This window comes from Hippoglossus hippoglossus, chromosome 21 (assembly GCF_009819705.1).
Source record: "Hippoglossus hippoglossus isolate fHipHip1 chromosome 21, fHipHip1.pri, whole genome shotgun sequence".
NCBI classification, from domain to species: domain Eukaryota; kingdom Metazoa; phylum Chordata; class Actinopteri; order Pleuronectiformes; family Pleuronectidae; genus Hippoglossus; species Hippoglossus hippoglossus.
In genome coordinates, this window is record NC_047171.1 from 12,118,741 (window position 1) to 12,144,845 (window position 26,105).

Here is a 26,105-nt window from a genome sequence, read left to right on the forward strand (position 1 = left end):
GGAAACATTTGCTGGTCACATGCAGGACTGAAACCTGCAGAGACCAACGTGTTTGCAGGTGAACACACTCCCTGACTAAAAGTTGATACTATACAGCACCTAAGAAGGGGGAGAGCAATTTTAGTTCACTTACTTTTAACACATGCTCTCATTGCTTCACCATTCAATACATGTCTCTCTCAGATTAGTCCTGAGTTCAGTCTAATTTACAATGATCATGTACAATGCCTAACTGAGCAGTGTCCTTATTGCTTTCCATTTTCAGTTGATGTGCAGGTTGTGCCTCAGGAATCCCATTTGTTCATTTTCTTATCGTCTAACACACAATTATCAGAATTTGCAAACAATTCAAACATCACTAATTTCTTAAAATACCTTTTTTTCATTGCATTTGTTTTTAAATTGGTGTTTTCTTATACCAAGTTGGCTTCTTGGAGTTCAGTTCCTATAAGTGAGTGAGATATATTATTATTAGTAATGAAACAACACTTGAGGGTTTGTTAAGGTTTTAGGTTTTATGAGTTTGACTTTGTTTAGCTTCAATAGCTGGTCTGAGTTGTATCAGACTGAGGGAAAGACTTCCATTTTTTGCAAGATGCTTAAAATTTAAAAGAAAAAACAACCAATATGTTTTTATTTTACAAGATATGCCATGGAAACCAAATTCTGAAAATCTTCATTGTATTTTAGATTGACAAGGCAGTTTCGTCCAAAGGACACAAAATGGCACGTTTCCGTCAATGACCCCCTACCCGGAGTCTATATGAATAAGGTTGGTTTTATAATCTGCAACAATGAATGGCACATTTTATCGATCATGTTTGGAGAAAAAACATTAAACATCGTCTCTTCTAATTCCACTGATTTCGTCATCATGTCTCACTTTCCATGTGTCTGAAACAAAAACAACATTTCCAAAGTGACGCGCCCGCGCCAGCCGCAGTGCGAGGGGCGCGCATGTTTCTCTGAAGCGTCTGAGAAGCGCTAATCGTTTCCGAGCCACGGCCATATAAACATGTGACCCGCTGTGTGGTCGCTCAGTCTCCGCTGCACCTGACGGGATTACGCACACACAGACGCAAACCCAGCCGGAGATCTCTGTCCCGTCCCGTCCCCCCGGTACACGGTGGAGCGCTGCGGGAGAAGACGATGAACCCCACGGACCAGGGCGCCCAGATCGAGCCGCTGCTGCCATCGGTAAAAGACCATCGATGCACTGATTTTACTACTGTCATATGTTAAAATGAACCAGTGTGTCATATATAGTATGGAGTCCAATGGTAAAATGTAAAATATGTTGCTTAGAGTTTTTACAGGAGGCAGATGAGGGTTAAAGCCTGAAACCTTCCACAGATCATGATGGTGACTGTGGAGCTTTTTGCAGTTTGCAGATCACCTGTGGAGCTTCGACCACAGTAAAATGACTTTGTGATAGTACATGCAACATGCTGATCCTGCTTTATTACTTCAAGTCTTGTTGAGTGAGACAAGATGTGACTTCATCTTCATGATGTGGAAGATTACTGTCACTACCTGGAGGCTTTCATTAGCCCTTTAGCCCTTTTTTATTTTAATGTGAAACCGTTTAAGAGTTGATCATGTGCTCTACGGCAGAGATGAAGTGAAGTCCAATTATTTTGTGCTACACAATTTTACCGTACAGGACAAATCCCTGCTGTGACAGATGTTCCACATTCAGATAGCAGTGACCTTGTGTGATCTCTTCATGGAAATGAATTGAGAGACAGGTTAAGGTTAATGTAAATTGTGAATAACATAGCACCACAACTACACTTATAAGTGTCAGATATGCTCCCAACATCAAATTGTAACATCTGTTTTGGTGAAGCGCTTGGTTAAAAGAAAGCGCAGACACTCAGGGGATGTTCTCAGACAGATGTGAGCCCTATGCTCATCATTTTGGAGGAGATTTGTTTGTCATTATCCTTTTGCTGTTTACATCACAACAGCTTTTTCTCCCATTTAGCCAAAAGGTTTTAGACTGACAGGCTTTTGGCTGAGAGTTTGCTCTGATGCTACTTTTAGTGGCTTTGGTTTCAAAGCGCTAGGTCACAACCTGACCTTAAAAGTCACCGAACATGAATTAAAAAAAAAGAAACATTTCAGAGTTAATCTTTATCTCATTTGGAGGAAACAAATATGTTCAAATGTGAAAAATGCTTCTGGTGGCTGATTCCTAAAATTCGAGAACTTTGTAGATTACACAGAATATACTGCAAATACTCATGATCCCCTTTTATGTTTCAGGTTAACCCTTCCTTTGGCCCGTCATTTGGACGTAGAAGTTTGGTGAGTTCCTGGATGTTATGGCTTTCTAAACACAAGGATGAAAGTTAACATAACAAACATACAACATACACAATGTCCTCATCTTATATGTATATATATATAATGTACATTTTGATGCATTGAGGTAAATGAGTTTCCTTTGAACGAATTGTAAAGAGTACATAGCTAAATTGTTATGGCCCAGATTTGGCCCATATCACAAATCCGGCCCATGCACTGTGTGGAAAATGGCACTTGGGCAGTCCGCTGCTGTTTAACCTGATCAGGGCCACAAGTAATTAGCCATAGCAATACTGCATGTCAACCAAAGGTGCCAAAGGTGGCTTGAATTAATTTTGTGCTATTTGGGCCATATTCACCATTTACCTCGTGGGTCACTTGAGGTTCCCATGCAGATTACACCTTGTCTAGAAGGGCAACACCTGTTGGCCAAAAAGGCCCACATTTGCTTTGGGATATTTCGACCATGTTTGCTATTTTACAAGTGGGCCACTTTGGGCTCACATTCATTTGGTCAGGGCCACAGGAAGAAGTGCTGCATCATTGCCTGAAGTGGCCCAGCTGCTGAAACACTTCCCTGTATGAGTGACCAAGTTGATTTGATGCTAGGTGACAAGATTATCTTTACTTTATAATATATATGTATATAGTATAAATGTATACACATACAGTAAGATATATGTGGTTTAGTATGAATCAAGCTCTGTTGTCGATAAGAGCAGCAATGATGTCACATCTATAATCTCGCCGAGCTGTTGATAAATGCTCAATCAAAAATTACAGTTGTTGGACAGAAGGGCTTCAGCATTTATCAGCCATGGTGTGAAGCAGGGCAGCAGGAGTTTGCACTGCAGAGCTCAGCTTTCACTGCGTCGCACGCTGACTAAACTGATTAAAGAGCAGAGAGAGTCACACGAGGAAAAGCTCATGCATTCAGAAAACTTGCAGGCTCCTTGGCTCTCCAAAAATCAGGTAGGACAAAGGCTTGATCTTCGCAGGATCTTCTGATGTTTTAGCTACTATGAGGTTAAGAGACGTGTATACGTTCAAAGGCCAGAATTCCTGGACCTTTTCTACAGAGATCCTTCTCTCCACATGTCCAAAAATGAGAGTTAATGCCTGATAAAATATGGCATAAAAAGGGCAAAAGCGGGAAAGAGCTTTTCCTGTTGACCGCGACTGATCCATCTTGCCCTTCAGACATCAGGGAAGCAGATATTAGATTTGACTAAATGAGGCCTCGGAGCTGAAAATACTTTAAATAGCAGCTCTGAAAAAATAGAAAAATGTGTTCACTACTAATGTGTCCTCTTACAGGAGGTTGAAGTTTATATCAGAGACATTTAAGGATTACAGTGCATTTTGCAGCACATGAAAGCCAGTGCGGTTCATGACATTGCTGCCACAGATGTTTCCAAATGTGCCAGGGCTGTCCGCATGGATCAGATCCAAGTATGCTCCGCACCCTGTCACACCACTTCAGCGGTTTGTGTGGTTTGACATCTTTTATCATGATTTTTGCGCCTGAGTATTGATCTTCAGTCTAGAAAAGCAGCAGCAGTAGTTTGAATGTAATTAGACTTCACAACACACTAGAAATCTTTGTTCTTGGCTATAAAACAGAGCACATGGTGTGATGAAATGGGTTAAAACGCAGCTGACAAAGGCAGTTCATTCATACAGGCATATGTACATTCATCAACAGATAAATACAGATGAAAACATTAACATTCAGATGATACAAATTGTTTGTCTGTTAAAATGACAGAAGACGGAATTTCCAATTGCCTAAAACGATTTCCCTTAGCTGTGAGTATCCTGTATCGTCTTCCAGAAGAAGGAGTCATTGGATTCAGTTTTTTCTTCAGAGCCTGCAATCTGCATTGAGAACCTAGTTTTGTCACTTGTGAGTCTGAAAATAATATTAGTCAATCAATAGTATCAGTGGCTCTGTGTCAGGACTCATCTGATTATGTTGTTAGAGGCAACATAGTCAAGCTCTTTCTATGGAGATAGTTTTCATAGTAAAAATACTATTTAAATGTATAGTGCTGGACATGTTTTTACTGTTTAAACTGTTACATTGTATGGGAACACATTTAATATGGGCTAATGTGGCCCCTGCTTTAGTAACAAATACTGGCAGTTTAATCTGAGCAGGGATGATGATCCATGGCCTGTGTATTTGTAGACAGATTATCAACATCAGCCTGGTGCCCTCGGCCAGCCCATGTGTCAGTGCAGCTGTGAACAGCAGCACCCTTCATTATCATAATGCCACGATGGTCAACTGGTGGTCAAGATGGCTGCGGGGAAAAGCTGATATCAAGTGAGCTTATATGGGGATACAAATACCTGCTGTGATAAGTGCTTCTGAATTGTTTGGCTCTGTTTGAGGAACACTAAGTAAAAGCTGTGGCCCTGTGTGTGTTTGTTCTGCTTTCTGAACCCCAGCTGTTTCTTGGATTCACAATAAATGACAGGTGGTTTTAAATCCACAGCAGTGGTGTAGCCATCAACACCAGCACAGTGTCCAGCTCTAAGAAGCAATCATCGTCTGAGCTGTGTTTGTAAGTCACACATCTCACGGATTGATCAGTCAACATTAAATCAATGCATCCCAGTACAACTCTTGTCGTAGTGGGAGTTTTCCTTTAGCGTAAAGTTATTTTATGTCATTTTTACCTCCGTTGCTTTGTTTGTCTGTCTGATATTTAGCAGTGTTTTGCAAAAACTACAGGGCCACGAAACCTGGTGGAAGGTTGCGGGTATGGGTCAGGAAAGATCACATTACATTTTGTGGTGGATCAGGGGGCCGATCCAGGATTTGTTCCCACTTTCTTAAAAGGTTCAGTGTGTAGAATTTAGTGGTGAAGTTGCATGATGCAGCTGAATACCCATTTTCCTCACCCTCCCCTTCCAAACATGAAAAAGAACCTGTCATAAAAACTCAAAAGGTGTTCAGTTTGTCCAGTCTGGGCTCCTGTAAAAAACATCCTCCACAGAAAGGACATTTTTTTACATTTTCCTTGATTTCTCATAAAAACAATTCATTCTGCAAAAAAAATCTGCCATATTTAGGGGACTGATATTTACGAGATGAAGTTTCATAAGGGGACTGTTGGTATGAAATCTACCGAGTAACATATAGTTTATATCACAAGGTGCTAAAAATGATTTAATTTGGGTGTAATTGTTATTGCCATGTCATGGCGTTTTGCCTGGTAGCCTCTTAAGCTGACTTCTTGTCCAAAGGATCAGAATCAGAATCAGAAAAAAACATTATTGATCCCTCGTGGGGAAATTGGGTTTCATTATAGTTGCTCCAGCCAAGGACAGAAATATATTCAGACCAAGAGAATTTCAATAAATACAACATACACCAAGCAATTTACATTGTTGGTGTCATGTGATTTGCATACATTTACAGACATTTAGACCTCCAATCATCCACATGTAGGTTTTACAGATTGTTATTATAGGGTTATATTAATTTTACTTTTTCTTTTAATCAATTGTTATCATTATTAAACATCATTATAAATGTTACCCTCATTGTCTGGTTTTCTCGTGGGCACTGAGAAGCTGAACGTTTTGATTGTTCATGGTGAGCTATATTAACGTGCTGACTCATAACAGGATTTTGAAGAGAGGCAAAAGCAGGTGTTGAGGTTGCATCACTTCCATGCACACTGGAAATAATGATTTCTGCTGTGTGCTCCTGATTCCCTCTTGCCACCTCCTCACTCCTCTCTTCTTGGTTATTAAATAAGCAGGCCGGCGTTCACAGCACAGAATGATGGTTTTCTCAGTGGCTCTAATCAGCTCAGAGTCATCATTTCCTGCTATGACACTGTATGTCTGTCCTGCTGCATTTATCGTGGTTACGTTACTTTACTTTACGTTACTTAACGTTACTTTACTTTACGTTACTTAACGTTACTTTACGTTACTTTACGTTACTCTGCGTTATGTTACGTTACTTTACGTTACGTTACGTTACATTACTTTACGTTACTTTACATTACTTTACGTTACTTTTCATTACTTTTAGTTACTTTTCGTTACTTTGTTACTTTTCGTTACTTTTCTTTTCGTTACTTTGTTACTTTTAGTTACTTTGTTACTTTTCGTTACTTTGTTACTTTTAGTTAGTTTTCGTTACTTTTAGTTACTTTGTTACTTTTCGTTACTTTTCGTTACTTAGTTACTTTTAATTACTTAGTTACTTTTCGTTACTTTGTTACTTTTCGTTACTTTGTTACTTTTCGTTACTTTTAGTTACTTTGTTACTTTTCGTTACTTTTCGTTACTTTGTTATTTTTCGTTACTTTTCGTTACTTTTCGTTACTTTTAGTTACTTCACGTTATGTTACGTTACTTTACGTTAAGTTACTTTACGTTACTTTACGTTACGTTACGTTACTTTACATTACGTTACTTTACGTTACTTTACGTTACTTAACGTTACGTTGCGTTACTTTACGTTACTTTACGTTACCTTACGTTACGTTACGTTACTTTACGTTACGTTACTTTACTTTACGTTACGTTACTTTACTTTACGTTACTTTACTTTACGTTACTTTACGTTACTGTACATTACTTTACGTTACGTTACGTTACTTTACGTTACGTTACTTTACGATTAGTCCATTTGTCTTGGACTAAGATGTTTTCCTCGTCAAGAAGAGATGTGCAATTAGTTTCCATGGCAACAGTGCTATTCGGTTGGATAATGTGTTTGTTCACAACGACCTAATCTGTGAGGGGAACACCAAGTCAACAAACACTTCTAATTTCATGTAATGCTCCTGATACATCAGTTACCTGGACAATGTGTTTCATCCTGTTTCTATAAGTTGTATAATGTTCATAATTTCATCATGTTGAATTTGTGTATGTGTGTGTTTGGTTTTCAATGTATCCGACAGAGAAACGATGATGAGGCTGTGGTGGACAGAGGGGGGACGCGGTATCAACAGGGAACCAACTTCGAGCAGGAGGATCTGGAAGGTATACCTCGACCAACACTTAACGCATCTGGAACACACAGAGCTCGAAGCACTAAAAGGCTGCGGCAGCTGAGTCCGCCCACTCTGTCCTCGTCTCGTAGTTAAAAGATACGAGCAGAGTGGGAGGCAGAGACTGTAGGTGAGATGAATTCACATCAGCAATATCATAATCACTGGAAAAACACAGATAATCAAAACAAAAAGATACCAACAGTACAAAGGAGTAAGTTCCCATCTGTATCTGCACACACGGATAATGACCCACAGCTTTTCAGTGAAACTTTCTGTCAAAACTAGTAATGAAATCGTAGGCTGTGCTGTAAAAAATACCTTTGTTTTTCTTTTAGTCAGAGACCATTAACCAAACAGTCTCTCATATCCTTCTGCTGGATGTGTATGTGCCACAGACTGTTTGTAAAGATGGTCGACGCAACCAAACTTATCAGAAACATGAACACTTGAACATACATCAGTGTTGTAAGAAATAACTAAAATGACGGAAACAATCTTTGAGGAAAAATGTATTTGACATGCACTTTGACTAACATGGAGGAGGTGTGTTTTACAAACTATACTGCATCCAGCCACCAGGTGGCGATTGTGACGTTTTGGCATCACATTTGGGGAGCAGTCATCTTTATATACAGTTTATGGTGAGTGTCATATTACAACAGGAGGTTTGAACTTAACTTTACACTTTTACTGGGAACACATTCTTGGAGAAGGAGAAGGTTTTAATTCTCTATTCCGTGATTATCTACTCCTCTTTGCAAATTTCTTTTGAGTTGAGAAGAGTAGCGGACTATAAAAAGCTTTTGTCAAATTAAAAATGCTGCTCTAATGCCGTAGAACAAGATCATTCTTTGAGATGTCTTAGCAAAGATAACCCAAATTAAATGCATCCAAATATGAAATAAAAGTTCAATGGGTCCCACTAACTAATACAATAATTTTTTAATTTGCAATATTCAGAAACAACATCCTACGTATGCATATAAGTATATGCATGCGTAGTGGCTGGTTTTAAAAAGAGAAAGTAAGTTTTGATTGAAAAATACCTTCAGTTAAATGCTTGTGTTACAAGCTGTTTGGCACATAAATCCTTCTGGCACACTGCTAACTTCATATATAAACTATATATAGTGTATGTGGTTGTCTGAATCCTCATGTCATACTGCAGGGAGCTGAGTGGGCTGACTTCGTATGAGTTCGTAAACACAAATCTCTCGTTCTCTCTCCATCTCGCTCACAGTCTCACACAGTCACACAGTCACGCACGCACGCACGCACGCACGCACGCACGCACGCACGCACGCACGCACGCACACACACACACACACACACACACACACACACACAGCTGTGCAAGGCATTTAAATAGCACAAGGAGAGGATACATAAATTAGCAACCAGGCAACACAAATCCACACAGCTGCAGGCCTTGAGTATATGAACGTCGTTTAAAAGCAACTAAGATACAAACATAAATCACTTATTAGATAATTGCAACTATACATTTTGCACATAATATACTTGATCTGTCACATTTTCATTGTCATGGAAATACAGGTTATACACCAACTCATATACTAATTATACTATAATTTTAAATGCCACCACTGATCACTATTCATTTTTATTGATACCATCTTTTTGAACATTCACATTATGTTTGTTTTGGTCACTGTGGCCTCACAAAATATATTTCTTGCCTTGTGAATGCAATATCTCAAGAACACCTTGAGAGAATCTCTTTAAATTTGGTACAAATGTTCAATTGGACTAAAAAATTAACTGATTAGAATTTGATGCTGATTTGATGAGGTCAAAGATCAAAAGTCAAGGTCTCAGTGACCTAAATTTCTTGTGAACATGATACATCAGGAACACCCATAGTGAATCTCTTCACATTTTGCCCTGTGGTCACCTGGACTCAAAGATTAAATGGTGAGATTTCACTGGTCAAATGTCACAGTGACCTTATATGAGTCTGGAAAAAAAAATCCATGAAGACTGAAACTGCACTGGTTGACGAAGGCATACAACCATGGGGCAGTAATTCTAGTTAGTTCATTGTTATTAAGTCAAATGTTACATGTTCCAGCCATAACAGGTGGTAGGCCTATATCATTCTATGCTTAATGTAGCATGATGAATTAAATATACCAGCATTAAGCATTACATTATTACGTATGATCTTTTGAGCAATGCACTTCATCACATTAAAAACACACACAAACTCATGACCATGGCAAAGAAGTAGTGCTGAACTATGATCAGTGAAATTATAATCTGTAAAGCTTCTGGGAACTCACACACACACACACACACACACACACACACACACACACACACACACACACACACACACACACACACACACACACACACACACACACACACACACACATACACACTCAGTAGACCACCCTTTAACTGCTGTCGGACTTGTCCCCAGACCACAAGACTCTCTACATCGGGGTCCACGTCCCCTTGGGCAGCACCAGGCACCGCAGCCATCGCAGGCACCGTCACCATGGAAACAAGCACAGGAGGAGGAGCAGGGACCGGGACCTCCCCTTGGTTGAGGGTAGAGAGTCTCCTCTTTATGGTACTGACCATAAAAGATACTTTTCATTCATTAATTCAACCTTTATTTATACCTGATTACAAAACAATGATATAAACTATAGGAAACAAAACTTCACATATATGTTTGGACCAATCATGCACTTCCTCATGTTCCCAGACACCCCGTCCCAGAGAGTGCAGTTCCTGCTGGGCGCCGAGGACGACGACGAGGAGCATATTCCTCATGACCTGTTCACAGAGATGGATGAGATCTGTGTGAGGGACGGCGAGGATCCGGAGTGGAGGGAAAGTGCCAGGTACTGTCAGACTGTCATGTCATTAACTTGGCATTCACAGACCTTCATGACCTGCATGTCATTACTCAAAGCTCTGATTGAATGGAGCCGTCAGGCTGGTGATCCCACTCACACTGATGAGTAGATGTAGCCGTTGCATTAAGTAATTGCAATGCATTGCTGTAATTGCTCGAGGACTTAAGTTTGTGTTTGTCAGTTTTTTTTCTTTGAGACTTGTGAGTGTTAATCAAGATGTGGAATTTATTCATCATGGGAATTATGGTGTTCTCGTAAATCAGACATATTTTATTTACAGTGATACTCTGATGAGAGGCAATAAGGAAGGAGAGTAAATGAGTAAAACACACACAGAGAACGAGAGACAGAGATGTATGTATATATATATATGAAAGCGAGTGTTGCTGTAGCGAGAACAGATTGTCAGACAGTTTGCCGTCTGCTGCCTTCTCCTCACTGAAACTCACGCTCGTGTCTCAGGTGGCTGAAGTTTGAAGAGGATGTTGAGGACGGAGGGGAGCGATGGAGTAAACCCTACGTCGCCACGCTGTCTCTGCACAGTCTGTTCGAGCTGCGAAGCTGCATCATCAACAGCACCGTGCTGCTCGACATGAGGGCCAACTCCATTGAAGAGATTGCAGGTAGCTACAGCGACGAGACACCGCGGTACCGAGTGACACGTTTATTACCCTGTGTGCTCATATGTGTACAAAATAACTTAACAATGCTTGAATGGATTTTCACCAAACTTGGTGTGAATATTACTTGGGTGGTTATCACCCGATTATTAACTTTAAGAGCCGATGGGTCAAAGGTCAAGGTAAACCAAAATATGGTTAGAAAAACAGATATCTCTGCAAATCATAGAGAGACAATCAAAAGCTTATACTGATCAGAAAACTTAAGTGACGTCATGAAGAAGTCACAAAGAATTTAGAAAAATTACGTCATACATTTTTAAGTTATCTCTGCTTCGTAAAGGACTATAGACATGACCTGGAGCTCATATAGATAATTCATTATCATAGGAATGATGTCATCATGATGTCACTATGAAGTCAGAAAATAATCATATTGCGTAGTAATGCATCAACTTTTACAATCAGTAACATTAGAGACACAATCCTCAGTTTATTTAGATTATTTTTCATCATACGTTATTAATTAACAGTGTGCTTGTTGCCTTCCTGCTGAGACTTTGTGATGCTATTTTAAATCTTGAAAACTTAAGCTTATTGACACTTGGCAATTATTTAGCCTCACAGCCAGATGCTTGCAGAACGAGTCCTTACAACGTGTGTTGTCCTTAGACATGGTCCTGGACCACCAGGACTTATACTCGCCACTGGGGGATGAGCTCCGGCTGAAAGTGCGGGAAACACTGTTGAAGCAGCACCATCACCAGAACCAGAAGAAGCTGGCTAACCGCCTGCCGATCGTACGCTCCTTTGCTGACATGGGGCGACGAACATCGGACCTCCACCTGGACAAGAATGGTGAGAAAACCCGAGATTCTGTCTTCAGGGGCTTTGAAGCATGAAAGGGGTTCTAAAATACATCCAATCGATCATGAGACGACAACAGGAGACGGAAGCAGAAAAAAATAATTTGTGTACAACTGTTTTCTTGTTTGTTATTGAACAGTTTAACTTTTTCTGGCTTCTATGATTATTTAAATAAAACACAGAGAAGGAAAAATCTGACTTTTGCCCCCTATTGGCAAAGAGTAAAACTGCAAACCCCCAAAAAGGTAAACTGGAATTTTTACGTAAATTTTCTAGAGTAACAATAATATTTGATTTCATTTTGATAACATCAGAGTATTTTCTGTGTAGGCCATCTGATGCAAAAATATAGAACGTGATGTAGGCTAGATAACAATATGCACAAACTGTCCACAGCTGTTTTACAAACACTATGTTGCTTTGACATACACTCAAGTTTGCTGTCTGTTGTGATATAAAATGTCCTAAAACGGGTGTGAATTATTGCTGACCACTCAAATGAAGTATAAAATCATGAATGTTGTGCTGCTACACTGCATTTTTATATGATGTCATTATATAGACTGTTGACGAGCACCAGATGCAAACTGTGAGAATGATTCTCCTGTAGATATAACAGCTGTGTTTTAAGGGGTTGCTTCATTGGATTCTGCGATGAATCTGCACAGTGATGTTTAAGTGTGGATTCTTTATAAATGTGCAGTGTGTTTATGTGTCCTACATGCACGTGGGCCTAACTTGCATATGGTCCATCCACTATGGTGCTGATTAATAAAGTGCACTTTCTCCATCACCATCTAATTCTTTAAAACATATTCAAAGGTGGATTATTCTTATGGTTTGTGTGGATGTTGGCAACTCAAAGGACGTTTTTTTTAACAGGTTGAATTGGTTGATGAAAAAACAAAACAAGTTAATTCTATAAATATGCGCATCCGTCTGGTATTGGTCTTCACAGAACAAGGAGTGAGTCCAGGACAGACTCATAATTGGAAGCATTTCTTAGCTACATCATTGCCAACTACGTTTTACAAGCCAGTGACAAAATGAGGTGTGCAGAACACACCAAAGTGTTTGTTAAATGATTTCATAGTGAACCAGAAATCTAGGTGGTACATCATGAACAATTTATTTTCACCTGTGAGGCATCGAATGCCAAATACACAGCATTGTCCTCTGATTAAGCTCACTTCATTCTCTGTGAGCTTATTGAATGATATAATTAGTGTGGGAATCAAGTTAGACCTGTAAAGCAGCTTGGCAGTAATCATGTTACTATGAGCCTGGATTATTTTGTGATGACAGTCCGGATGTGTTTTTTCCTCCTCGGACACGTGACCCTCAACATAGTTTTCCTTTTTAGAGATATTCTCCTCACCTGGTCGGTCTCATGATAAATAGTGAAATCCCCCGCTGCTGAATTTCAGTTTGATTGAGAAGTGTTAGATCATGTTTCTCCTCTCTGGATCCTCCAGGTCAAATGTCGTCCTCCCAGTGTCACTTACCGGGTCCAGATGGGAAAGTGGACGTCAGTAGAGAAAACACTTCTGTCGACTTCAGCAAGGTATGACTGCAAAGACAGTTGCATTGTACACATAGTGTTACTCAAGTTACACTCACATAATGATATTTCAGTTTAACTGTAGGGACCAAACCAATCACAGATCATTTGACCCTCCAGTATTGCACCACTGAATAAACTTAGGAAATGTCTTGAACCTCAGTGTGATAATATAGGATTTAACTATTATATAGAATTATTTGATGTCATGCGTATTGTGTCATTGTCCTGTAGTTGTTTGTCTCTGACATATACTTTGTCGCACATGATGAATTTCTGAAAGGACCAAATAAACATCCCTGTCTTATACTTCTGACAGGGAAGTATTGTCGCAGCTATAGTTACTATAGGGAATTTGTAATATAAGGTATTAGGCTGATTTTTAAGGCTGAATCTGAACAATGTGGATCAGCACAGAATTGGACACAATCATAAATGTCAGCTCACTAAATCCGCGTGATTTTTAAAAATCAAGATCCCGGAAAAATCAATGAAAATGTGGCAATGTTAAAAGAGCAGACCAAAAATCATCTGGCCCTTAATCTGCATCTAAACCTAAATGTATTGGGTTCTTCCCTCCGCCAAGTTTGGTGGAAATTGGTTTAGTATTTTTGTTTGATTCTGCCAATAAACAAACAAACAAACACATGTGAATACATAACCTCTGTGGGGGAGGTGATAATAATTCAATTAAGTAATTTACAATATTTTTTTGCACAACGAATACCTATGATATTGTTTTAAGATGAAAAATTATAATTACTTTTGACTATTGTGAACGCTCCTTCCTACTTGTACTTATCCATCCTGCACCAGTGTCAGATGGGCCTAGTAACACTTTACACACAGTGTGGATTATAGTGTGATGGTATTGTGCATGTATCAGTTAACATTTATGTCGTATCTGATGAAAATGAGCAGCCTCTTGTTTAATTGAATGTTTCCAACAATGAACAGAAGGTCGTTGTTGGTCTTTTTAATGCTAAGGTCATGTAGTCCGGGATTAGGATTATAACCACTATAAATATGATGAAAGTCCTTCAGCTGATTCTGAGGATGACCACACACAGCAAAGATAAAAGCCTGCTGCAGACCTTTTGGCTTGATGTCTGTGGGTTTAACCTTTTTGTCCAGGTCAGTAATTGAACTGTCTCATGTGCCTGTTAATTCAAACAGTAGAAATTAATTACCATTGAAGTAGTGCTATTCTTATACATATTACTTGTGCTACAATTTATACATTTCAGCTGCAGATTTTTATTGACACAAGTAAAGAAATGAATCTGTTTTAACTTTAAAGCCTAAAAACTATAGCAGTGAGTAATTATTTTGGATCTAGGTCCAGTCCCCCCCCCCCCCCCAGAGTCATATGAACAAACAACACTCCAGTCAACACTTGTTTTCTGCACATAATTAACGCTGAAAAAATCAACACGTTTAATATTCAGAGACTTTCTGTTCAGTGCAGGTCCAGTGTGTGAAAGAGAGTAAGAGGAGCAGTTTCATGGTGGGGGTCAATTCCTATGCACTATGGGAAATGAAAGAAACCTCATCCTTACAAAATATTATGCAACATGTCATTTGTAGCACATCTGTGACATGTTTGAATGTTTTGTCCTGTGCCACAAAAAGCCTGGACAGCTGGGCTATATTTAGACGACAGTCCAGTTAAACCAGTGCATTTAAGTATTAATGTGCAGATAAACGTTAAAAATTATAATAATAAGTGGTAGTGGTAATAAGTGAATGTGATTTCTGAAGAGAGGGAGGGATCGCTCGCATCATTATCATTATCTACAACTGGGAATTCCTCGTTTGGCTCCAATTTGGGAAGCCTATGCAATGATGATTATATTATTTGATCCCTATACACTTAACAATTGTGCATGTTGCTGTTTGATGTAACTTCAACACAAAACGCAAATAATGTCTGAATGTCCTGTAGGATCTGATCAGAAGAATTGTTCTAACATCTTAAAATCTAAAAATCTAAAAGTTGTTGGGCTTTAAACCAGTTGGCACCCCCGCAAGAAACCTGGCCTCCCAGCAGAAGGACGAATCTAACATATGACAAACATACATGTGCATAGAAACGGACACCACGATCCCGGAAAGCTCGCACAAGGACAATGTGGACAAAAACACATGCATTCATCGGTTCTGTGCAGACAAAGCCCTACTCAATAGCAAACTGGAGCTGCCTCATCCTGCAGCCCACACACTGTCAGAAAAAAGAAGAATAACCCACGAACATTTCTTTAATTTAAAAACTGAATACAAGATCAATACCCGAGAGTCTTGCTCCCTGTTTAAAGCCCGACCTCTCTGTGACATTCTCCACACTGTACTCCTCTTCTCTTTCAGATAGACCTTCACTTCATGAAGAAGATCCCAGTCGGCGCTGAAGCTTGTAACGTGTTGGTGGGGGAGTTGGAGTTTCTGAACAAACCTGTGGTGGCGTTCGTGCGTCTCTCACCGGCGGTTATGCTCAACGGTCTGTCTGAAGTCCCCATCACCACGAGGTCAGTGCAGGCTGATTCTCCTGTACACATCAACCTCGACAAACACCTCCTGTTAACCCTGCTGATTTATACCCAGTGAACTTTTCAGTAAATATATACATATGGTTGGGATTCAGGATTTGCAAATATCTGTTTTTTTCCCCTTTAGGTTTCTGTTTATTCTCCTGGGGCCTTTGGGTAGAGGGATTCAGTATCATGAGATTGGAAGATCCATTGCAACACTTATGACAGATGAGGTAAGAATTCCCTGAACCTTCCAGTCAGCATCATCGGAATTTATTCCTGCATGTCAGTTTCTGAACAGAAGGGTTTGAATATTAAAGTCAGATTTTATACAGACCACTTCATGGTCCAGCAGAACGCAACAAATTCCCGAAATAATGGGACATTTCTCAGAGCTTGTATAACATGCTTTTGGTTATTAGACAGTGCTCATGTCCTCATGTCTTCTATCACTGTTGAGGAAATGATAAACTTTATCATACACTCTTCGGTATGAGTCGTTTAAGTGGTTGATGTTTCATGGTGAGCAGGTTCCGGGTTTTAATATCTTAGCTTTGCTTATGTGCAAAGTTTGTCGAGCATGTTCTGCATGTTTATATGGGGATGATTTGACCGAACAGTCCATCTGTGTGAATCCACTTGTCTGTTCAGTCATGATGTCATTTGGCAAACATCCCCTTGCACGTACACTTCATGTGCAGTTCACTCAGGGTTTGTCACTGGAAAGCATTCAAAGCCATCCATACTTTTCTGTTCCCAGGTTTTCCATGACGTAGCCTATAAAGCTAAAGACCGTAACGATCTGATCGCTGGGATTGACGAATTCCTCGATCAGGTGACAGTGCTGCCTCCAGGAGAGTGGGACCCGTCCATACGGATAGAGCCACCCAAAAATGTACCATCTCAGGTTGGTAGGACTTTGGTCCGCTGCTTATTCTTCTTGACTAGATTTCTACAACACGTCAGAGTTATTTAAACTAACTGTGCTGTTTGTTAAACAGGAGAAGAGAAAGAAATGTAATATTTTACAAAACGGTTTAGTCGAGGGTGAGGAGGAGGAGGAAATTGGAGGCCATGGTGGTCCTGAACTGCAACGCACTGGGAGGTGAGTGATTCACAAAGGGAAGAACAATGTGTGTGTTTTGTTGAATTCTTATCAACAGTAAAATATTCCATATACAGAGATAAGTAAATATCATTATAAATACCTCATACTAACCCTGGGATGCAGCCTTTACTCACTGCTTTGCTGCAGAGACTATTTACAATTGAACAACTCAGGCTTTAGCTTTGTGCATTTTCCATTTAGTTAATTTTTTTAAATAAATATTGATATTTGTTCATTTGCTGTCCATAGAAGTGGTGCCCAATATCTTAAATGAAATATGTTTGTATTAGGATTGGGCTATTGCCTGACAATTGATAAAATTATAATAAATACAAATAAATACACTTAAAGTTTAGTTTGAAATGAATCATTACTGCAAGTTTAGCTAAAATCAAGCCCATATACTGAAGAAAAAACACCACTTTCCACAACTGTATTCTGCAGTGCTCAGTCATCTATTTCTGTGTACACTTGCTCTGTAGTAGTAGTAGTCATAAAGTGGTTTCCATAGAAACATCCTGCTTTGAGATATCTATTTGCATCCATGCTTCTCCACTACAAGGACTTAGAGCACTAAACTGTGCCCAGAGGTGAACAGTGAGAAGAGGGAAGTTGAAGAAAAGCGGTCGAAGATGTTTTTTTCCCTTTTTGTATTTTGAGAAAAAAATTGAAATGTGAAAAAAAAGGTTGAAAAGTTGAACAAAATCAGTTTATTATATTTTTAATATCAAGAATATTGTCAAAAATCTTGCAAACTTTTCTCAAAAATGCGCAAACCATTGCAATTGAACTTATTATTTCTCTTTCAACTTAAAAAAAAAGAATTTATGCTTTTGAAAATGAAAATGTTACGAGTAAATAAACAACAGAAGTGGCTAACGTTTTCTTTCCATCCCCAGGTGGTTTGGTGGTCTCTTTCTAGACATCAAGCGAAAGGCCCCCCACTACCTGTCTGACTACACGGATGCTCTTAGTTTGCAGTGTGTGGCCTCTTTCCTGTTCCTCTACTGTGCCTGCATGTCCCCTGTCATCACCTTCGGAGGACTGCTGGGCGAGGCAACAGAAGGACGCATAGTAAAACACCTTCTCTTTCCTCTAAGTGTTCACACTGTTCTAGTTGTACGCTGCGGTGAACTGTACGAGTCCTTCAGTACAATAAACATTTTGTCTTTGCCCAGTAATCTTTCTATCCTTATTTCCATTTCCCAGAGTGCAATTGAGTCGCTGTTTGGAGCCTCGCTGACTGGAATAGCCTACTCCCTGTTCGCCGGGCAGCCCCTCACCATCCTGGGCAGCACGGGGCCGGTGCTTGTATTCGAAAAGATATTGTTCAAATTCTGCAAGTATGTTTTGAGTTAATGTTCCCGCACATATAAATCTGTCATGTCAGTGACTCCGGATCATTGCATCACTTTGTGATTACACGTCCGACCTTTTATCATCTGGCTGTTGGATGAGTTCTGTGAACATGAATGTAACATCTGGCCTCCTATAGAAAATGTAATGTTGTGATTGTATCGACATTGCATTTACATTTCATTGTGATAATGTCTTTCTCCCATCTGCCACATTGCAATAGTATGTAATCAAAATATGATATGATTTGATCTGTTTTCTTCCAAAATCATTTCCCTCCCTCTCATCTCCACACAGGGAGTATGGGTTATCCTATCTGTCCCTGAGAACATGCATCGGCCTGTGGACATCGTTCCTCTGCATCGTGCTGGTGGCCACGGACGCCAGTTCCCTCGTTTGTTACATCACGCGCTTCACGGAGGAAGCCTTCGCCTCACTCATCTGCATCATCTTCATCTACGAGGCCTTGGAGAAACTCATCCACCTGGGGGAACACTATCCCTTCAACAAGAACAACAACCTGGACAAACTCAGCATGTACTCGTACGTCCAGGGTACTCTTTGAAGTAGAAGTAATTAAGTAGATTCCTTGGAGGTACAGTAAATCCCAGACAGATATGGGATTAATCATTCACCCAGATGTTCATGTGCCTCCGCAGATGTTCGTGCGTCGAACCGTCTGACCCCACCAACGGCACCCTGAAGTTCTGGGAGATCAACAACATCACTGCCTCAGAAATCTACTGGGAAGCTCTGGAGGTCAAGGTACAACCCGCGCCAGCTCGGCATCGAAAACAAAAACAAATGTTACAAAAATTAGATAATAAACTGTTAGTCATGGAGGTTATAAATATACAGCAGCTGGAATTATGAAGTGACACAAAGACAGACCAAAAATGTTTTTCCACCTTAAAGTGGCATGCTCTCCCAGATGGAGGAAGCTGGACAGAGGAGATTAAGGGCATGTGGGCTGGATTATTTTGGATTACTCGTTGCAAATCACTCTAAAAGCACATTTGTTGTACTTTGTAAAGTTTTTTTTTTTACAAATGTGGATGCTCATAAACCGTTTGTGGAAGCTTAGAATCTGCTGATGCTGTTTTTATTGCTAATCATGTGCTAACGCTGAATAATGGCCCTCTACCTGTTGTTGCAGGACTGTATCGAGAAACAAGGCGAGTTTGTGGGCAGCGCCTGTGGCCCGCACGGCCCCTATGTCCCTGACGTCCTCTTCTGGTCTGCCATCCTCTTCTTCTCCACTGTCATCATGTCTGCCTTCCTAAAGGAGTTCAAGTTCAGCAATTACTTTCCCACAAAGGTACTGTCCATCCTCTGGTATCCTCACATCAATGTGCCTCATGTTTCTGTCTCTGCAGAACAGAGCTTTGGTTGTGTAGCATGGTGCAGTGGTACCCTCTGGTGGTTCAACGTGAGGTACTGCGTGATAGAAAGACGATGTAAGACTAGAATCAGTATAATACCGCCACCAAGGCCCACCCCTTATAAAACCACATTTAAAATTACTAGACCTGGATTTTTATTTGGATTTGCACCAAATTGCACTATTATCTGTCCCCTCAATATGCCAGAATTAAACATTTTCAAGAATGATTCTTTAAAAATGTCGCTATTTTTGCAAGAGAAAAAAGAATCTTGAATCCACTCTCCTACCTGGATCTGCCCTAACATGTATTGGCTTCCTTTGTGACCTCTACAGCATCAATCCACAAAACAAATGGTAATCTGTCTGTAGTTTCTGCGTAACCTTGCTCACAAACAAACAAAACAAAACAAAACAAACGCAGATGAAACATATCCTCCTCTATGGAGTTAATGAAGAGTCCTGTTTCCTGCAAATGCTTTTGTTTGAGTTTGATAAAGAATACTGTGAAATATAAAAACTGTCTGCTTGAAGGTATTTAAAGTAAATCTCATCTCTATCAGGTGAGGGCCCTCATCAGTGACTTTGCCATTTTCTTCACCATCCTTACGATGGTGTTAGTCGACTACGCATTAGGGGTTCCCTCTCCGAAGCTGAAGGTTCCCAGTGTGTTTAAGGTAAGAAATTGATTCAGCAGATAATTTTTCAATGAACATCTACTCATGTCAAACAAATTCCAATTATTTTTTATGTTTATCAGCCGACCAGGGATGATCGAGGCTGGTTCATTAACCCGCTGGGGCCCAACCCCTGGTGGACGGCAGTGATAACAGTGATCCCAGCTCTGCTCTGCACCATCCTCATTTTCATGGACCAGCAGATCACTGCTGTCATCATCAACAGGAAGGAGCACAAGCTTAAGGTACAGCCTGAGTTCAATGCTGTCACAGCAACTACACATTAGTATGATGAGGCTTCATCCGCTTGTCCCTTCCACCCCCTTTCAGAAAAGCTGTGGCTATCACCTGGACCTATTCATGGTGGGGGTGATGCTGGGCGTGTGCTCTCTGATGGGTTTGCCGTGGTTCGTGGCGGCCACCGTGCTCTCCATCACCCATGTCAACAGCCTGAAGCTCGAGTCCGAGTGCTCGGCCCCCGGTGAGCAGCCCAAGTTCCTCGGCATCAGAGAGCAACGATTTACGGGCCTCATGATCTTCACCCTCATGGGCTGCTCCGTGTTCATGACGTCTGTGCTCAAGGTTGGTCACGTACCCATCGTACTTGCCCTCTGTGATCATACAACAGTATAAGTTTCATTTCATCATGGACTGTCAATGAAAATGCTCGACAGGGTTACTGACAAAATGCTTTTATTGCTCTTCAGTTCATTCCTATGCCTGTGTTGTACGGAGTGTTCCTTTATATGGGGGCATCGTCTCTCCGAGGCATTCAGGTGAGTTATTAGAGTTTGGCTGTATTTAACGCAGCTTTTGCTCACATTCTACTGTATCACTGTGAAGAAAAAACTAGAACGGCACTCAGGCACCAAACCTCCGCCAAGGCCCAACGGTCCCCTTATGAAACCAATTTTATGATTGTTACCATTTTATCTGGATCTGCACCAAATTGTAAATTATAATCGGAGAAATCCATCAAAAAAGTCCTATCGCATGATGTTAAAGAAAGTGATAAACGAGTCCATGTTCACAGGAAAGTCTTAATCATGATACTTTATTCGTTTATCAGTTTTAATGTCCAAACCGGGCATGAAAAAAAGGTCTGGACACTCAAAATTAAAAATGTGACGAACAACCACTTTAGGACATGAGCTGAATTTGAGTCGTATGTTTTTGTGATGATCTGTGTGCTGGAGATTAGATAGAGAGCTGCTCTGTGTTGATAATTTGTCGACTCTTCCACCAGATAATCTGTGTGGACTGTTAACTCGCTGCAACCCACGATAGGGGATCGCCTCCATATTGTCTGGCTGCCCAGAGAAGAAGTGTTAATTGGCCACTAGTGTGTTCCCAGCATTTACAGAACACCTGACTGTGATTTAATTGCCCTGTTTACTTCTCATTTTCCTCGATTCTGAATACTTTCTATTGTTGGTTTGTGAAAATTATATTTAAATGAAGACAGAAATATGCTGTTGTAGTTCCAGCAACTTTTACTTTTAGCTTGATAGACTTTGGATTTTCTCCACAAGCCTCAGTCGATCAGTTTGTTTGGTGTTTCATGATGGAGAGGCAGTGTATTGTATAAGAGCCATTTGTCGCTCTTAAAAATATATATTTTACATCACATGTACGTAGGTTGTTGTAAGTTAAATACAAGGCATTTTATTTTTTATAAAAGAAATCTCACTCACAAATCTCTGATAATTTGTCCTCTCCAGTTGTTTGACCGCCTGACACTGTTTGCTATGCCAGCCAAGCACCAGCCAGACTTCATCTATCTCCGACACGTACCCCTGAGGAAGGTGCACCTGTTCACCATCATCCAGCTCAGCTGTTTAATTCTGCTCTGGGTCATCAAGACCTCCAAGGCTGCCATCGTCTTCCCTATGATGGTGAGTAAACCGTCCAATTACAGCAGCTGCAGGCCCATCACACGGGCAGCCCACCTTTCATTACACTGAAGTGTCAGCAGGGCTCAGTGTGTGTGTGTGTGTGTGTGTGTGTGTGTGTGTGTGTGTGTGTGTGTGTGTGTTCAGGTAGATCAGTGGGGTCAGTTGGCCACTATCTATCTGCGCTGTGATTAATGCAGCAGTTATCAGAAAAAATTATGTAAACACTTTGATACAATGACAGTCAGAGTCATATCATATGCAAAGTGTTTTCTGTTCTGCTCTCATTGATAAAATAGATCCATGTCTATTTATAGACAATATCGCAGGTTCTTCTTAACCATTTCCCCCGCAGCAAATCATTTGGTCACTTTATCTCATGTTGCTCTGAAATGTGACAGATAAACATTTTAGAATTTTCTTTGATAATTTTTTTTGAAATTTAATTTAATTTAATTTCATAAAAATAAAATCCAAAATGAAAATATTTTTTCAGGTTAAAATCTTAAATTTTTTAGCCAATAAAATCTATTGGTATAAAAATTTTGTTCTTAATTTCAAATGAGCAATAATGTAATTTTTACCAAAAAGCTGAATAATATATACAAAACATCATATTCGTAATATTTTAGTTTGTTCAAAGTAATTGCTTATAACTTTTAACAATACACATCCATGACTTTGCTAAAATACAGATCATTTAAACAAATCTATCTATCTATCTATCTATCTATCTATCTATCTATCTATCTATCTATCTATCTATCTATCTATCTATCTATCTATCTATCTATCTATCTATCTATCCATCTCCTCTCCTCCTTCATTAACACATATGTTTTTTGTGGATTCAGCTGTTTTGATCCTGCTTGTGAATCCTGCAGGTGTTAGCGCTCGTGTTTATTAGGAAGCTAATGGACTGCATCTTCACCAAGAGAGAGATGAGCTGGCTGGATGACCTCATGCCAGAGAGCAAGAAGAAGAAGCTTGAGGATGCTGATGAGGTGCTGTTACCACAACACGCCAGTGGATGTTGAATTAATTTATTAACATACATTCACGCTGTATTTTCTTCAATCCTCAGGAGGAGGAGCAGAGTATACTGGCAGAGGAAGAGGGAGTCGTGCAAGTGCCATTAGAAGGGTACAAGTATGTTATCTTACATTTGTTAAGTTTTAAAACCACATTTCAATTGCACATTTTAATTGGTAAATGTTGAAATTATTATCTGGCTTCTTTTTCCGCAGAGGATTACCCGTCATCAACATCACAGACGAAATGTCAAAAGGCTCTTTTGGAAATACTTGGAATGCAAACGGCTGAGACCTTTGAGGAAGAATAACGACTTCAGAATAATTAAGGTAAGATTCCTCACACAGCTCAATTCACAGAAAGCTGCTTATGGACAGAGCCAACGGAGACAAACCAAAATACAGTTGGTTATTATAAACTATAAGCAACGTCAATTTTGACCAAAATACAGAAAACTCCAACAAATAAACAACCAAGAAAGAAAAAAAGACAACTTGTGTGTGGGCACTAATAAGCTTGGATTCACATTCAAATAAGGAAATATTGCTCGTATTTATCCAAAAAGTTGGCTGCCATTTTCTCATTAAATCCTTGGCTTCTCTAATCCGATGGCATATACTTCATATTTATCTGCAGCTGAAATCTTTACAGAGATCTTTCTGGGAAGTATGAGAGTCTTAGTAAATGTCCAGTTAAAAAACAAAAACACTCATTTCTCACAACATTATTCATGTTTTTAAAAAGTCTGTTTTGCACCAAAGTGGTCCATTTGGATTGCCGACTGTTTGGGTTAGATCAGCCATTGTTTTGGAATTTAGATATAAAAGAATATGCGTGTGGGAAATGGGCTTTCTTGTTGAATATAATCAAGACCATTGATAGCACTCTCATGTCTGTACAGTATATATAGCTGCCACCATTTAGTTCAACTTAGCTTAGCACAAAGACTGCGAACACTAACTGCCTGGCTCTGTCCGAGGGTATGTATGGTTACAGAGCTCACAAATGTACATGTTTTATAGTGTTTGTTTAATTCTTACAAAAAAATACAATATAGAAACAATCTTTTACGTTTTACAGTTATGTGTGTGGTCAAGTTTCATGGTTTTATAGTTTTACAGTGCAGTGTTATTTTGACTCCTTGTGCTGGTCACTTTTTAAATTTAGAGTTTTCAGTTTTAATATGATACAATAATTACAATATAAAATAGACAGTAAATAATAACATGATAATGACATGACAGAGATAATATGATACTGCATTATGAATGATTCTATTTCTGTCACTTTAAGTACATTTTACTGAAACTTTTACATTTTTGCACGGATGTTGTATTAACTTACTCTTTACCTTTCTCTCACAGTTTACCACAACGCTCACAGTATTTCCCCACAAATCAACGGTGCAAGATGAGAAAGGGAAAGCGAAGAAGAGGAGGGGCAGTGTCGTGTGTCTTTGTCACTGTCCCTTCTGTGTGTACATTGTGTTACTACCGATTATAAATCCCTCACATATACGTTTTGTAAATTTATGTGCGTGTTATCTGATGTGTCACAAATATATTCTGCTATTCATGGAACCTTCTGTAGAATTTTCCTGTGTCGATGATGTCAAACTGTACTTTATAAATCTAGAAACTGTATTAATACCACACGGAATGCAAACTACAAAAAGGTTGGTTTTGTTTTGAAGTTTTTGCTTTGGGATAAATGTATTTTGTTACATACTTTGTATTTCGAGACACCATCATGTCAACATGTCCTTGCATTCTTTATCTATTTATGTAACGATTCCCTACATTGGATATGATGTGAAATAAAATATGAAGATCTAGTTAATATAATAATAATAATAATAAACATTATTTGTATAGCACCTTTCATGCAATAAATTCAGCTTTACATATATTACAAGCATAAGCATAAGATCCTTGTTGACAATTACTACATAGAAGCAGTTTGAAAAGCCATATGTAACTGTGTACCTCATGAAAAAGTCTGTAAACTGGATGTGAGTTGGTGGAACCATTTTAATTCTGCCCAATGATTGTGACTCACCTAAGGTGGAAATTATTGTTTTAAACTAACTAAATGACAATATTCTATACAAATACTGAACCAAAAACAAAAGCACTTTTTTGGTAAGATATCAATACTCCAATACATATTTATATAAGAAATTATTTATCTATAGTTATTTTGTGGAGTATAATAAATATGTTTGCGACAGAATAGCTTACAGAGACTTGTGTCTCTATGGTGTCAGTGTAAGGCTTATTTTGTAAATGTAAATATGAATAACCTCACTTTGTGTTTTAAAGCTTATGAAGTTTATTTGATGTCATAAATTAACAAGATATGAGAACATTCAAAATCAGTTCCTGAGGATTACACTGAGGTTGTAATATCAGAGTTTTAAAACAAACAAAAAACAGTTTTATCATACACACATATTTTGTCAATGTTATTTTAATTAAATAAATTTCTATGATCACCCTCATTCTTCTTGTTATTTTCTCATACTCAACTTGTGCATGCACAGCAACAATGGAATTATGGGTAAAACTTTATAATCAGGGTACAAAATACAAAGGTAATTCATAATAATATGATTCAATCCATGAATTTAAGTAGAATAAATCATAAATGATCAAATCACTTTGCTTTATGTGTCATCTTTTAATGATTATTGATTGTTACATCATCAATGAAATTGTAACTGATTGGCCTTTTGGAAAGAAAAATTCATTCACTCACTCATTCACTCTCCCTCTCTCTCTCCCTCACTGGCTCGCTCGCTCACTCACTCGCTCATTCACTCTGTATCTCACTCTGTCTCTCTCATTCACTCATTCACT

At 39.3% G+C, this 26,105-nt stretch overlaps 1 protein-coding gene across 2 annotated transcripts; it reads left to right on the forward strand.

The window, feature by feature from the left end:
* Positions 1–960: 960 nt before the first annotated feature.
* slc4a10b (solute carrier family 4 member 10b) lies at positions 961–25,083 on the forward strand. Of its 2 annotated transcripts, none has more exons than XM_034574601.1 (26): positions 961–1,197; positions 2,269–2,310; positions 7,245–7,326; positions 9,784–9,936; positions 10,075–10,213; positions 10,691–10,851; positions 11,521–11,706; positions 13,191–13,279; positions 15,641–15,798; positions 15,947–16,034; positions 16,562–16,708; positions 16,803–16,906; positions 17,809–17,983; positions 18,119–18,252; positions 18,563–18,808; positions 18,925–19,030; positions 19,422–19,583; positions 20,210–20,323; positions 20,407–20,568; positions 20,654–20,905; positions 21,031–21,099; positions 22,045–22,218; positions 23,100–23,219; positions 23,300–23,364; positions 23,463–23,576; positions 24,612–25,083. In XM_034574601.1, exons 1-25 carry the CDS (start codon positions 1,150–1,152, stop codon positions 23,536–23,538), a joined length of 3,252 nt encoding a protein of 1,083 aa, XP_034430492.1. In that variant the 5' UTR covers positions 961–1,149; the 3' UTR covers positions 23,539–23,576; positions 24,612–25,083. The 2 variants fall into 2 exon arrangements, with proteins under 2 accessions (XP_034430492.1, XP_034430493.1); XM_034574602.1 differs by having other exon boundaries at positions 7,245–7,318; positions 9,782–9,936; positions 24,681–25,083.
* The last annotated feature ends 1,022 nt before the right edge of the window (positions 25,084–26,105 follow it).